This window comes from Dicentrarchus labrax, unplaced genomic scaffold, assembly GCF_905237075.1.
Source record: "Dicentrarchus labrax unplaced genomic scaffold, dlabrax2021, whole genome shotgun sequence".
Taxonomy (NCBI): domain Eukaryota; kingdom Metazoa; phylum Chordata; class Actinopteri; family Moronidae; genus Dicentrarchus; species Dicentrarchus labrax.
The window spans coordinates 26294665-26310720 of record NW_026136715.1 but is presented as its reverse complement, the minus strand read 5'-3'; the positions used below and the strand labels follow the sequence as shown (position 1 = coordinate 26310720).

Sequence of the window (16056 nt, the reverse complement as noted above, 5' to 3'; positions counted from 1 at the left end):
TCAAGACAGTCAAGTTCAAGTCAAGATGACAAGTCCCAAGTCCTAAACCAACAGAATGAACGGCCGTTAGTTCCTCTCCTCTCTTGCATCTACATTGAATGCTGTTGGATAGGTTTAAACCAAGTGAATCTGGGGGATTAAGAGTCAACTTGCTGGGAATGAATAGCGTTTGATCCGGAAATGAAGGAACATTAATTGATTTGTGGCAGACTTTTTAAACAGCTTATTAAGTATCTCTCACATGAGTCTGACCCATGTCCAAGTCATGTTCCCGGAGTCCACTCCCAAAAGTTGTTCTAATCAATGGCTTATAACTCATAAAGCATTAGTAAGTTGTTTTTTAAACATGAATAAAAACCCTGGCACCCTGAGCTCCTACTTGGCTCTCTCTTTTTCTATTCTGCTCTGCTGCAGCCATCGTTGTGTCAGCATTTTATCTCAGTTTGTTTCTGTATGGTTTTAAATTAGCTCTAATGATCCTGATGGAGGCGCCAGGCTGTTATTGACAAGAAGAGGGACTTAAAATAAACTAGATGTGGTCAGCCGCCTCCTACACACTGACCAGTGAACAGCAAGTTTACTGCAACCAGTTTTATTGAGTGTATTGATGTGTTCTCTCCTACAGCTACTGGCCTGTTTACTGGACACAGGTTAAAGGATACGGCTGTATTATTGAGGTTTTGTTGTCTATATGGACCAGTGATTACTTTTTCCACATCCATTAAGCCACTTTGAGAGAATGTGTGTTTTATACCCAATGTACACAATATGATTGTTGGGCATTGATTGAGCATACCTCTGGGGTCCAGTTTTACACAGTCACTATTTTAATACTATGAAGAGCCTATTTGGCTTTGACATTGGCTGGTGAGCTTAGGTATCACGTAGTTCCACTGTATTGCCAAAAGTCTACTTGTAAGAACTGTGTTGAGTGATTTAAAGAGTTTTAATCAGTAGTCTCATCCAGATGTTTCAAGTTTATGTGTGGGTCAAAGACAGATAACTGCCTTTCTAAAGCCAAGGCATCTGATTAGTGCTTGTATTGGTTTTATTGGTAATGTGTAGCTACAGACAGTCCAATCTGTAGCTATGGTGTCCTCCTCTCTCTCGTCTCTTTTCCTCAGATTCAACCCTCTGAAGGCGCTGCAGCCCAAACGCCGCTTGCAGCAAATACTGGCGTCCTCGCCCGTCCCTGTGCCCAAGCCGGCGTCGGGGACGGCTGTGCCAGGGGCCACGGCACCGGTGGCAATTCCTGTGCCAGCGCCCCCTGCGTGAGACTCACTTCAGTTACAGTCTCAGACAGCATGCTCCGTAGCTGTATCTGTAGCTCCGGCATGCACTGTAGCCACTAAAACAAGACCAACTACAACACACAGGCAACATTTATGCTACCTGTCTCACGGATTACACGGTTTTCTGTCCATTATCATATTGTCCGTTTGCTAAGCTCCGCCCCCTTACTTTGTGTTTCTACACTTGTCAAGCCTTAAATTCACTTATGTTTATAATGATGACATGGCAGACTTCCATTAAAAGTCTTTCTCTCGTATATCAGCTGAAAATTGAATCAGCTGGAGCCAGCTAGTTCATTAAAGCAGCGGTTTCCAACCAGAGGTTTGGGATATTGAAGCCTAGTGAACTGATTGCAGCTAATGTTACAGCAGATAAACACACTATTTAATCTAGTTCTTACATTTCTTCTCTTGTGTTTTTGGTTTTGGAAAGAAAAACACAAAATTTTAAATAGTGCCAATAGTGGGACAGGGAATTCAGTACCGAGGTGGTTTTGTTTGCCGGTTTCTAACATTACTATCGGTGACAGTTATCTTCTTTTAGCAACAAGTCCATCTGGAACCTCCGTATGTCACCTCAGTACCGCTGTTGTCAACTTTCTGTCTCGGAGGTTGTGTCCACTGGGAGGCTGCTGAGCCCCGTTCAGTTACATGTAACAGCAGCTACAGCAGCAGTTAACATTTAGCGAGTTATCATATTTAATTTTACAGGAAGAGAAAATCAACGGATTTTGATTTAAAAAAAAAAGAAATTTAGCTTTTGTTGATTTTTAGCATACATTGTTAAATATGGGTCCTCTATAACTTAAGGTGCAATCTCAAAGGATTAAAATTAAATTTTTATTTCACCTGGACTTAGAACCAGAGTATCTCTCTTGCTACAGCCCATTGCTACAGCCCCATATGCACGACGTTTTAGTATGTGGAGAAATCCAAAGGTCTGCCATGACCAGTTACAGCTGTTAAGCAATGATTGGCGGGGTTTAGTGAACGGTCAATTGCTGCAGTGCCGACCTGCCTACCTGATTTAAAATATCCTTCAGAAAACCCACTATAAATAACATGAAAACAACACTGGGATCCCAACCGGAGCTCTCAGTGTTCATACTCAGCTTAGAAGTTGGCATCAACAACAGCAAACAGCACAGACGTCTGTGAGTGTTGTTGTGTCATGTCACCTCTGAGACTATTGATGTCCAGGCAGGAAAAACCAAGGAAAATCCTGATGTACAGGTGTGCACTTGCATACACACCTGACATATGCACATTAGTAGAGTCACTAGGTAAATTTGTACACTATAATTGGAGGATTTGTACAAATCCTGGTCCTGGATGGTCCTGAAGTTGTGTTTAGAGGCTACATGCACGGTAGAAAAAACACCACATCATTGTGCTATGGAAGCATACTGTGATCACTAGTGATCACTGGTCACCACAGCCGCAATGAACAGCACCATGTTTTTTTTACAAACAACAGTTCAACAGCAGAGAGTTGGTGAGACATCGACATTGCCTGAATGTTGTTTTTGGTTTACTTAAAAATAAGATGTGGTTTATTTTATTAATAATTTCAGCTTCTTAAGCAAAGTCTCCTGAAACAAACCACAGCGGAAAGCAATATCTGTCCCACCCCCCACCCACACACACACACTAACCAGCACCTGACTCCTGAGCAACACTCCTGAAGACTACCTCCACCACCACCACAGTCCATCCCATCCAGTTCCATCCCAGCAGATGGACTGGACAGACTGTCAAACCTGAAACACTGTTGTACTGTATTCGGTCCCTCTCCAGGCTCACTGCTTCAGCTGCTTCCCTCTGCCTGTTTCTGTTCTGTCTTGGCTTTTGTCATATATTGATCTCCGAAGAACCACTGAGCAGTCAATATCTGGCCTCCTCCCTTATTGCATCACACAGGACACGTTTCCTTAGTACAACCTTAGCTTGAAACTTGGGGAAGTGAGTTAGCTCGAAAAAATGGCTATGCTTTCACAAAGAAGTGAGAATTACACATCATTGTGTTTGTGTGTCAAATATATCTCCAGTGAATTGTTTAACATGCCTGGTTTGCTTGATTGGAATTGCTTCAAAGAGGTTGTTGTTGGCTCCATGTAATGGCTGCTAAAATAAAATGGAAAAAGTCACGAAATGAAAAAAACTTTCTCAGTAATGTCCATTATATAGCTATATCTCGCTAGTTTGCTAGCATAAGCTAACTTCAGTCGCCATAGCCTACTGCACATACAACGGCCAATTATTCTGAAACCTCAATAGTCCGGAAAATGTCCCATTGGACTGAAAGCCCAGATGTCCTTCAACCAGTTATTCCGAAAACAAGAACCCACTGCTCCGAAGGCCAATTTTTCCAAAATTAGTTTTTTGCCCTTATTATCACCGTTACAATAATAAACATATGTAAAAATGTGTGAAACAATTGCTGTTGGGTCAGGCTTAGGCATCAAAACTACTTGGTTTGGTTTAGGTTTAGGAAAAGATAATGGTTTGGGTTCAGATATGTTACTTACATCAGTGAAGTTATGTACATAAGTTGGTGATACCTTTGGAATAATAGACTGTCACACAAATGGAATAGGACATTTTTCAGACTGTTGGGATTTTGGAATAATGGGCCTTCAGAGCACTGACATGGCACCCATACCAGACCAGCTGTAGCTGAGTGTATTGAACTGAGCAACTGTGCGTTGTATTGCTAATGAATCTTTCTATCTTTTAAAAATTACAAAGTCTCACTTATTGGTCGGACAGTTTGCACGGTGAAAAGGTTCTAGCAAGTTGAAGTTTAAGTATAAGGTCACTGAGTTGGGTGTGTTTGTGTTTCGGATCTCAGTGTGGTGCCGTGGTGTTATTGTGTCCTGTGTGAAAATCCCTCATGGCTGCTCTGATTGGTCCTGCTTGTCCCCTCCTTCCTCTGCAGAGGCCAGTGACTGGGCAACAGTCATGTCCTTTTTAAAGTTAGGTCATTACAACATTTGATATGTGTCACTCAATATCACTGCACAATATTGATTATCAGCAAGGAAAGTCTTGACAGAAGTTGCCCATCACAGATCACCCTTCCTTTTCGTGGCTACCACTGATATAACTGTACTGTGATACTCAACAATTTTATGTTCGTTAGCAGGATAGTAATGGTTAGGGTTAAATATGTATTTGTTTTTTTCAACATTATTGTTTGAATAATATATGTGGTTTTACCTGGTCTCTAAGCGGATTTTTGCAAATGTGTACATTATCTGACATTGATTAGTTCAAAGGAATAGTTTAGAACCTAGTTGCTGGTTCTAGTCTTTATGCTAAGCTAATCTAATTTGCCCCTAGGTCTAACTTTGCATTAAGACATGAGAGTAGATTAGATCTTTTCATCTAACGCTTTGCACAAAAGTGAATAAGTATATTTACCAAAATGTTGTTCAGTAAAATGTTAAGACGTTATGAGTTTGAATCTGCCCTCACAGTGCAGGGCAGGAGCAGTCTAACTTCTTTGGTGTTTTCAGCAGTGGAATAAGAACGATGTCTTCTCTGGTGGTGTGTGGAGTGGAAGAAATGCAGGGATGTCAGATAGAAAGCAAATATAACTTCCTGATGAGAGTCATGATGTACTGTCATGTTCTGACAATCTTTAGTGTTGTATCAGAGGTTTCAGAGGTTGAATTTATGTTTGATTATGTCTTTGATGTGTACCTAAATCTTGTCTGGATGGAAATGCTCTGGATGATAATACTCTTAAATACTAATGCCCCTTCTCTAAACATTCATTCATCAGTCTCAGAACATTTTACCTCTTGTGAATTGTATTTCAGGATGCAGATTGTTAGCCTCTGTGCCAGTAAAGGCCTCATAGCTGCAATTTACTTCACATAGATGTTTCATACATAGTAAAGCTTTTAGTGAGCCACCTCTCTTGGGCCCCGTCAGTGTTTGAGTGCTTGTTGATATTTAGCATCCTCCTGCCTGCAGCTCAGCCTCTGAATTAACTAGGTGAATCCCAAGACATGCTATATGCCAGACAGCTAGCTTTGTCTCACCTCAATAGTAAGCGTATGCACATTGTATCGTTCAGGTGGGGTCCTCTGCTGTCCTCTGTAATTTAACACCCTGTTGTCTCTGCCTGGTCAGGTTTGACTATTGCAGGTTCATTGAGCTAGACTACGTTCCCATGGAGACAGGCTATATGGTCTCAATGCGCCCGACTAAAGGCTATGCATCGACCAAGTCGCCGACTAAAGGATGCGCTTCCACCAAGTCTCCAGACCGCCACAGCCGCTCAACAAACTCTCCCTCCACCCCTCGTTCTCGGTCTGTTCTGAGTCCCTCTCCTCTCCTCCCGATCAGTGTTGACTCTCTGACGCATGGGAATGATGAGACCCTTTGCACTGTTGTGAATGTTTCATGATGTTATATTGTGGAAAACACCTGAGAGAATTGTTTCCATAGCATCATGTCAGGCCTGTTACTCCCTTCTTCTTTCCTCTTTGTTTGTTCTCTTTTCTTTTCTTCATACTCTTTAGCAAAAGCAATCCTCCCTTTATTTCTTTTGAGGAATGCTTGTTGCAATTATATCATTATGTGTCTAATTTGTTTTGAGTTTTGGTTTTCATCTTTGCAGAGCACATTCTCTTTTTTAAACCGTGTAACATCACTGTTAGTGCCCAAAGGAGTGTGTGTCCTTGTTTCTAAAACAGAACTGTTGTCTGTTAGCAGTGACTTTGTCCTGTATTTGTAATGTGACTGTGTATTTATCTGTGCATATCTGTGTTGTATTGGCATGTTAGTGGACCTGGATTGACGTTTGCTCCATTTGTCTATTTTGATTTGTGGTGTCATTTGTGGTTTAGCTCAACAGCTCACAGAATTCACTGTCACCTCTGGAGTGTGGTTTCATGTTGTTACCAGGAACAGATTAACATGTATCCTCTTACTTTGGACCAGGCGGACACCAGCCGCGCCCAGTAACAGAGATCCCTATGGCAACGCCTCCATCAGCAGTGGCAGCAACTCAGGCTCTTGTAAAGGCAGCGACTGCAGCCCCACCAAAGGGTAAGGCATCAGAAACTGCATGGCCTGTTCTCTAACTCAGTGCCCATGTCCGACGCACTCCCTAGAATGATTGAATGATCCATTTATAGAATAGAAACTGAAACTTTGAGTGACTTCCTCACCTTCCTCGCCAGTAAAAACAGAACTTGATCTAAATCAATGAAAATGAGATGTGGGGGGAAAATCAGAGGCCTGGAATCGAGCTCCAGTTTTATAGCTTTTTGTGTTTCTTTTTCAACACAAGCAAAAGCATTTACCACACATTTTCAGTCTTTTAAAGCTGCTGTAGTCAATATTTTTTCTAATAATGGCGGATCAAACTACTGTGTGTTATGTAAAAGTTGTTGCTCAAGAAATCAACTCGTCCAACTCTGCAGTTTCCCTCAGCTCTCAGTTTTAGTGTTTTTTATAAGTGGGTTAAGTGATACTAGCGAAATTCAATATTGTGAAAAATACCATATATATATATATATATATATATAGATAGATACAGAGTGAACAACGACACAGCAAGTAATGTTACTAAAGTTGGCTATGTTGTGGATTAGCAAAGTATCGCTACTGCGCAGCAACATGGAGAGAGGACGAAAAGGTTTCCCAAAGTCAGCACACCAGCTCCAGACAGCGAGACTCACAACAACACTACATCACAACAACAGAATGTGTTGGCTAACTAGACAGTAAGATGAATATCTTTGGGCAAGTCATTTAACGTTACCTGGCACAAAAAGCCTGGCTGATATGACAGGTTAGTGTTGTGTGGCTCTGTCCGTTTTTTTAGGGGAACACCAACACAGCTTCAAATGAATACAAATGTTGCTCTGTGTTTGATGGACATAAGCCACTGTGCCAATATGTTGGCCATATCAATTTTCAATTCAATTCAGTTTTATTTGTATAGCGCCAATTCATAACAAAAGTTATCTCAGGACACTTTTCAAATAGAGCCGGTCTAGACTGTACTCCAGTGAGTACTATCAACCCCACATCAACTATATGTGGTGTTAATAAGCCATTGAGAAAAGACAGAAAGAAGAGAAGAGAAGATAAAGATATTTTCTGCCCCCAAGCGACCAAAAGAAATTAATTAATTTAGGTTTAAAAGGATGAAACTGGCAAATCATTCTATTTAAATCAGGGACTATCTGATAGACGGATAAATGAACAAGGTTACAAACCTGACCATGTGTTCAATGCCAGCTTTCTGTACTTGACAGTTTTTGATGACACATTTTGGTCATTAAAATAATCCCCAATTCCTCACTGGAGGGAAATCAGTTCTAAATAAAAACACCTTTCATATTCTTGTGTCCTAGACGTCATCAGAAGTACACGTCATGTACAGACAACCATGGTATCCGGCCCCCTCCACCAGAGCAGTATCTCACACCCCTGCAACAGAAAGAGGTCTGTATCCGACACCTGCGGGCCAGGCTAAAGGAAACAATCAACACTCTGCAAGACAGGTGAGATACTGTGCTAGAAAGAGAGATTATCATCATTGGCCAGAAAGTCAGTTCTTATATTGCCTGACTTGTTCTTTACACGTTCTAACCATACCCTTTCCCTGAGCCTGATATCTCTATCCTTCTACTTCTCTTGTTCTCTCAATTTCTCTTTTGTTCTTTCTTTCTCCCTTTCCTCCTCTCTATTTTGACCCTCTTAGGGACACAGAGATAGATGAGCTGAGAGGCCAGCTCTACAGGATGCAGGAGGACTGGGTTGAAGAGGAATGTCACCGTGTAGAGGCTCAGCTGGCCCTGAAGGAGGCACGTCAGGAGATCCAGCAGCTCAAACAGGCTGTGGACACTGTTCGGGCCAGGCTCAGTGATGCTGGGGGGCTCAGCGGGGACATAGGGGTCCAGAAGTATTTCCAGGACATCAACACTCAGAATCACAAGCTTGAGAACCTTTTGCTCAACATGGAGATAGCCCAGGCTGGATTAGCCAAGGAGGGGGAAGCCATACCAGGCTGCCGGAGCCGTGTTGGGGGTTCAGCACCAGCATCAGTTTCAGGGGAAAGTCCAGGGGGAATACCCAAACCAGCAGTAGGAGGGAGGGGTTCTTGCTCCTGTGATGGTTCCCCAGCCCGTTCTCTGACCCGGAGCTCCACCTACACTAAGCTGAGTGATCAGGCGCTGGTGGACCGGAATGGTAATGGTGCAGACTTTCCTTGTCTGTCTGGTGATGGCACCCAGGACAGTGGCTTTGTGTGCTGTGGGGAGAGCAGTGTACCCAGCCGGGCCGACCTGCTGCTGGAGGCCGCCTTCCTCTCTGAGGAAACAGCATCTTTACTCAACTCCTACACACAGACCTTTTCCCACTCTCTGCCCGGCACTCTGCCCCACTCTCTACCCAACTCTCTGCCCCACTCTCTGCCCCACTCTCTGCCCCACTCTCTGCCCCACTCTCTGCCTAACTCTCTACCCAACTCTCTGCCCCACTCTCTGCCTAACTCTCTGCCCCACTCTCTGCCTAACTCTCTGCCTCACACTTACTCCCATACCTTACCTCATTCTTTCCCCCACAATTTGTCCCACTCAGTGCCCCACACTATGCCACACTCCTCCACCTATGAGAAGCTGTGCACAGGCGACCGACTGGCACCCTTTCGTTGCGGCCTGGGTGGAGTGGGCTGTATGAGCCATCCATGCCTGTCCCACCACCACCTCTACCTTCACCCCTTGCGGGAAACAGGCATTCAGACCGAAAGTTGCCCCATCCCTGCAACAGCAGGTTACCCCTCTGATCTGGATACCATTGCAGAGCAACGCACTTTCCGCTCCCAGGCCTGCAGCCCCACCTCCACCTGGATGTCTGATGAGGGAGAGGAAGAGCTGGACTCCGTCACCACCACAACTTCAGTAACCACAGCGACAGTCATGAGTACAGCCACAGAGCCAATTCCAGTCTCCAAAACGCCGCTGGTCCCTCCCCTACCACGATCTGCTACTGTGGCATGTTCCATGGAAAGTTCTTTGTGTGAGGGGAAAGAGGGAGTGGAAGAAGAGGAAAAGCAGGAGAAAGAGAAGAGAGAGAAGGAAGCTGTCACAACGGAAAAGCTGGAGGAAACAACAGTGATAAGACTGGCAGAAGAAGGGCAGCAGATGCAGATGGGCTCAAATGAGTTGGACATTCAGGGTGCAGTGGAGGAGGCAGAACCAGAAAAACTGTGCAATTTAGCAGAGACATCAGCAGGGACAGATGGTGAGCTTACGTTTGGAGGATGCTGTGGAGAAGGGAGACAGGTTGGGACAACACTTGAAAACCACCCTGCGGAAGACAGGCAACTAGAGGATGGTCTATCGGCAGGCTCAACCCCGGTAGAGGCAGCAGATCCGAGGCCAAGTCGCCCAAGATTATCACCAGAAATAGAGCAGCCTCACACCTCCCAGCCGAGATCTATTTCCCACGAAGAGATAGCTGGTGTCACTGTAGTTGAGGTCCATGATGAGGATGATGATGACGATGAAACTGAAGAACAAGGCGCCACAGGAAGCGCTGCAGCAGATGGGGGAGATCCGTCTGGCTCTGGGACAATTGAGAAAAGCTACTGGAGCCGTCACTTCCTGGTCGATCTGCTAGCAGTGGCCATCCCTGTTGTGCCAACAGTGGCGTGGCTCTGCCGTGGCCCAGTCCGTAGTGGACAGCCAATGTACCATATAGGGTCGCTGCTGCGAGGCTGTTGCACTGTGGCGCTGCATTCGCTGCGCAGAGGAGGTGGGTTGAGGCATTACCCCGCAGGCGGGGGAGACCTGGGCGGATCACTGATATGAGGGGAATCTGTTCAGCACCTCTGTTCTGTTTGGTCCTGCTCCTTATTGTCTCTCGCCCATTGGTCCTTGCTGTTGCTACCAAGATGTCTGCTAACATTACTGACTTGTGCAAAACTGAATGAGCTGATTGAAATGAATGATCTATGCTTGGATATTTAACACACTGATTGTTTTCTTTTAAATGCAGGGGAATGTTCAAGGTTCATTGATTTGTCAACTTACCAGTCTGACTCAATTCTGACATGTTCAAATTATCCTGTATTGATGAGCGTGTACATGAAATATGGTATGTGTATGTATGCTCATTGACCAGTGACTGAGGGCAAATCCACCCTCATTCAGAATTCGCATGACTGGAGAACGTTTGGGCTTCTCTTTGAGTCTTTGACGTCTTCAAAACTGAAAAGATGGAGCTTATCTGCTATCAACAACGCAGACACAGAACTCAGGTTCACTCTAAGGGTAGAAACACACCAAAACAGACTGCGTCAAGGCAGAACTATAAGAATTATCAATCAGTCGTGCTGTTAAGCCAAACACAGTGTACTGCAGCTCACATTGTTGTTTCTGTTCATGCCAGGCACGTTGTACAGATTCAGCGTTTCTTTGTCTGAGCCCCCTGCATTGGCACCCTAGCTCTGCAGCTGGATTGGCCTCATTCAAATGAATGATGGTTTGCATTTTTGCAAGGCTAAAGTCAGTCTGAACAACATCTCACTGCCCAAACAATCAACATCAGTGTTAGATGATAGTTAGAAATTTGTATTTTAATCGGTTTGAGCTGTTCCCACATGGCTACTGTCAAAAGATCTGTAAACTGAAGTGAACTAAAACAAAGCTGGATCCAGCAGGCAATGCCCAGCAACCAAGCCTAACTTCACACCCAATCTGCCCAATTCTAAACAAAAGAAATAATTGTATTAATAAGATGTGAGGGATTTGTTGCTTTTACACTGTGTCTGGTGTGTTTCTACTCTGAGAGTATATGATTACATCTCTAGAACCCAAACAAAGCTGATGCAAAAACTCAAGATCAGTGAATCCTTTTATCTTCTGTGTGCACAGCGTCCCTCTGGGTATTGATTCTGCAGTTAGCCACGGCAGACATATTTTCTACTCCTTCTCTATTTCAACCATTAAAGGAATGGTCTGACATTTTGGGCACATGCTTATATGCTTTCTTGCAGAGTTTGATGAGAAGATCGATGCCACTCTCATGTCTTTACACTAAATACGAAGCTACTGCGAGAAGGTGATTAGCGTAGCTTAGCATAAAGACTGGAAGCAGGGAAAAACAGCTAGCCTGGTTCTGTCCCAAATTCACCTACTAGCACCTCTAAAGCTTACGAATTAAATTAAATCTTGTTTAAATTGTACGCAACCAAAGTGTAAGACTCATTGTGTTTTTTTGCAGGAAGCTACGTACTGGAACTCTTTCTTCCCTCATAGGACCAGTGTGTAGAATTTAGTGGCATCTAGCAGTGTAGTTGCAGATTGCAGCTCCTTCGCTTCACCTTCCCCTTGTAAATAATGCGAATGCCCCTATTTAGAGCCAGGGTTTGGTTTGTCCCTTCTGGGCTACTGTGGAAACATGGTGGACTCCATGGAAGGCAGGTCTGTAGATATAAACAGCTAACTATAGCTAAAATAAAATTTTTCTCTACTATTTTCAATTTCTGCCAATAGATCCTCCTAAATGTTACACACTGGACCTTTAACAACAGCTCTCAGCCACTTTGTTTGTGTTGTCTCTTTTTTTAACATATTTTCATCACAGCCTTTGTTCTTTGGTTTCAGGCTACAAGAGAGAGTAATAAGACAACATGGACATAGGGGTGTCGCAATATACTATTGTTAAAGATAATTGTAATATTTAAAACTGAAATATTCATATTGTGTTAACACATATAATATTGTGTAAATAATCCAGTGCTGATAGCATTATTTGTTTATTTTCTTGAATTTTCTATAGATATCGCGATAATATCGTAAATTGTTTTGGCCACGATAATCGTGTAGTAAAAATCTGAAATCATGACAGCCCTACGTGGATATTATGTCTTAGGGTGGACTCCTATACTCACGGTTGGTTATTGTACCCCTAAACCTTTGTTGGAAGCAACCTCAGCTGAAACTCAATTTGGGTTATTTCATTTCACATAACACACATAGGAAATCCGTTCATAAAATCTAATAGTGAAGTCATGATCAAACACTTGTTTGTAGATACTCACTGGCTCAGTTTGACACTTTGATGCAGATCTGAATGAAGTGAGTTGTGCTCAGTCTGTGCTCTGTGCTGTATATTTCTGCTAACTTAATGTTCTTGTGGTGTAGTTTAATTGTCACTCTGGTAGTGTGTATTTCAAGTCCACTGTACAAGAGTTAGTCAGTCACTGCAAAAAAAAGTTAACTTTCTTTTTATTCTGCAAAGCATTTCTTGTAATTGCATTATGGATCAGGATTGTTTGAATGTGCTTTTCCAGAGGACTTTGATGAAAGTGGCATCTGATGGCAATTTATTCTGTTTGCTGATGTTTAACTTATAAATAATAAGGGCAAATAAGCAGCCTGCAACTGTAAAATCAAAATACGTCTTGACTTTCAGAGACTCGCGAGCCAAACGTGGATCGAGAAACACCCCGACACAACCAGCAGAAATAGTCTGACACCAACTGAATTGTTCAGTTCTTTGGTGAAGAGATAAGCAGCATGAATCTTTTTGTTCTTACTATTTGTTTGACATATTTTGCACTATTGTTCACTTTATGAATTTTAAGCAATTACTTGAAGTCGAGATTGTATGTGTATCCAAAGGGTTGTATGTCCACTGAGTTCTGACTGATTGGGGTGTTTGCCCTTCCTAAATCCCGCCCTTTTTTGCTTTGTGCTCCAATAACAGTTGAGCAAGCCTCTGTCACAACCTCGGTCAACTTCCTCCTTTCCTGTACTGAGATATGCTATGTGCTAGGCTAATCTACGTTGAAAAGACAAACACATTTTGAAGATGGTTAAAAGATAAAAGAGAGACATATATATATATAATATCACATCTTAAGTTAGCTAATGTTAGCAAAAATGGGCGGGACTTAGGAAGGCTCAATTTAGTTTGACATTTAGAGTGTTTAAGTGAAACAGGTGACATGTAACTAAGATAATGCAGACATTTCAGGTAGATACTTAAAAATACTACTACAATATATTTAATAATTTCTGTGAATACTGTAAAGCAGCTGCCTTTCATCCATGATAAGAGCTATTGATCTCAGCTCTTTACATTTTGACCACAATGTGTATCTACAGGCCATACAAAATAATGGACTTTTAAGTCTAATGCTGTTGTAAAAAAAAGACACACTGGTAAAGAATGAGCCGTGTTTATGCTTCAAATTATATAACTGTCAGACGTCAGTGACAATCATGACAATCCCTGTCTGTGTTTGGGTTTCACTTCATCGATCTGAGGGATCCACAGCGGCGGCACCGGCGGCCATTATCAATGCATTAAGAGCTGTGAAAAGACTGAGTGAATGCCTTGGAGACACACGGTCTCTTCTCCGCTTACTTTGCCACATTTGCTCATTTTCCTTGTTCTCATGAGTTGTGTGCACTAGCTATGTTTCCATTTCCTGGAACTGTGTGAACTGCTTGACATGAAGTGGATTAGGAGGCTAAAACAATTTCATGTTTTACAAAAAGCCATATAATCCTGTGGGGGAACAGGTGTGAGAATGTCGGAGGCAGCCTCCTCCTCTCTATATTATTGTATTGTGAAAAAAAATCTCTTAATAATGAAAGTCATGTGAGTGATAACTGCTGTTTGTCAGCACAATACTTTGATTTCAGTCATTCAGACTCTCATGCTGTCGTTAAACACAGGCTGCTGCTGTAACAGATACAGGGTGACAGAGGAAAGAAAGGCCAGATTTAGTGAACTTGTGATGTATAAAGAGGTCCAGGCTTGTTGTGGGTAGCAACAATCATCTCAGCCCCTTCATCTATCTATGCACAACACTCTACACTATAGCTGCATTATGTTTTCATGTATGTGTGTTTCTGATAATTCTATTACTAAACTGTAGTGCATTGTTGTTATAGGTAGTATTGTTATACGGAGCTCCCCCAAAGTCCTGAAAGATGATTTTTTAAATTTTGTGTGCGTTGGATCTTGTGCACATTATCTTGTCAGAAGTTTTTATCTTGGTTGCTAATAAGATAAAAACTTGTCACAATTTGACATCTTGTGCTCACAAGTTTTTATTATGTTCTTCTACGCAAATAACATTATTCTGTATTCTGTAAGTTATGTATCTAATGTATCGCTCATAGTTACCATTTAATATATTGTGCTCACAAGTTATTGTCTTGGAAGAAGATTTAATGTTGTGTGCACTCGATCAGTTAATTCCCAACCACTGTAACACCTGAACTTGTTACATTACTAGCAAGCAAAGAATTGAATAAATGATAGCTAATTTCCATCTCACTGTATTTCAACTATTTATCCATAACTTCTATTAGTAATGCTTAAATGGTTAAATGTGCTACAAGGAATTTTCAACTGGTTATGAAACTGTCTCAATTTAATACTGATGCCTCTATATGAGCTACATAAACAAACAAGACCATCCAAAACAAGATATTAGCTATTTCTATATAGTTACTTTTATTGCATGACACCGGGTCCGATTCCCATTTAAATCAATAAAACAAGGTGGTAGAAACACTACTGCTATTATCCACAGGGGGCGCCAGAATCAAAACAAAATTAAATTTTCTTATAGGGGCTTTAAATAGACAGGTAAAATGTATTGATATGGTTGAAATTGTCTAACTTAACGTAATGGATAGTTGAAATAGTGAGCTAAAAGTATTAAATGCCAAGTTGTTCAAATAATAATCTGTGCACAATGTGAAAGAATGAAGATAAGTTCTCAGAAGCTGACAAAATTAAAAAGAAAATGTCAGGACTTTGGGGCCTCTGTACTCAATAGCTTTTTGTCCTTTGCTTTGATGTATGTTGGTGTTTCTAACAGGCCTGTATTACACCTTTATGTCTTCACTTACTAGTTCTAAAGAGGTTTGGTGAACATAATGACATCCTTGTCATTTTGTCTCCTACACTTTTCCAGTTCTATGGGTAACAAAATGCCCTTGTTTGAGTCAGTCCAGTACTCTCCCGTGTTCAATGCTTCAGTTCCAGCAGTGGCTGGAGACTCATCAGGGTGTGATTGATTCATTCATTAAAAGTTCAATCTGACTCTGCTCCCATCAGTCTTTACCATACTGCACTTTATCAAAACCCATTCCGAGATTATCGCAAAGCCAAGGAGGCCATTATCCCGAGAGTGTCCTACTCTGCAAGAACGTCGTCGTGCCTCACAGTGACCCGGTTTTCTATTTCTGTCCCATAATACACCTAAACTTCCTGCTGTAGTGTACGGTTGTGCCAGTGTACAGTATGTGGGTGGAGGGGGGTGACTGATTATATACTACGTATATCCTTAGACACATAATGCTGAATATTTCTGGGGAAGACAGGAGGAGGTGGGGGGTGTTTTGCTTTTTTTTTTGGTCAGCATTTGAATGTGTATTGTCATTATATGCTTTATTCCTTGTCTGATTGTCTGAGTATGTGTTTCATGGCCTATGTAATGATAATTGATGTATACAGAGGTTATACCAAGTCCTTCAACATCCTACAATTGAGGACATTTAATGCCTTGTATAGGAATTCATCTGACATCATAGATATCTACAGATAACGTCATGTAAATTAACTATTTTAATGGCAATAGTAGTGTGTACAGTAAAATACATCAGTAGGCTACTTCTCCATTCACTCTCCCACCACACTGTATAAAGAAAGACCAAAAGCCCCTATATTAAACAGCATGGAGGAAACGTCTCTGTTGTCTTCATCTGTG

The 16056-nt window shown here is 42.1% G+C and overlaps 1 protein-coding gene across 4 annotated transcripts in view; it reads left to right on the top strand.

Moving 5' to 3' along the window:
• The window catches only part of snphb (syntaphilin b), a 28219-nt gene extending 12182 nt beyond the window's left edge, over window positions 1–16037 (top strand). For 2 of the 4 annotated variants that reach the window (XM_051425503.1, XM_051425502.1), the window contains 4 exons: window positions 5433–5612; window positions 6246–6353; window positions 7670–7819; window positions 8020–16037. In XM_051425503.1, coding sequence (XP_051281463.1) covers window positions 5473–5612; window positions 6246–6353; window positions 7670–7819; window positions 8020–10129 — 2508 coding nt within the window. In that variant the 5' untranslated portion in view covers window positions 5433–5472 and the 3' untranslated portion in view covers window positions 10130–16037. Of the gene's footprint in view, window positions 1–1124; window positions 1272–5432; window positions 5613–6245; window positions 6354–7669; window positions 7820–8019 lie in introns of all 4 variants that reach the window. The other 2 variants (XM_051425501.1, XM_051425504.1) reach the window with 2 other exon arrangements.
• The last annotated feature ends 19 nt before the right edge of the window (window positions 16038–16056 follow it).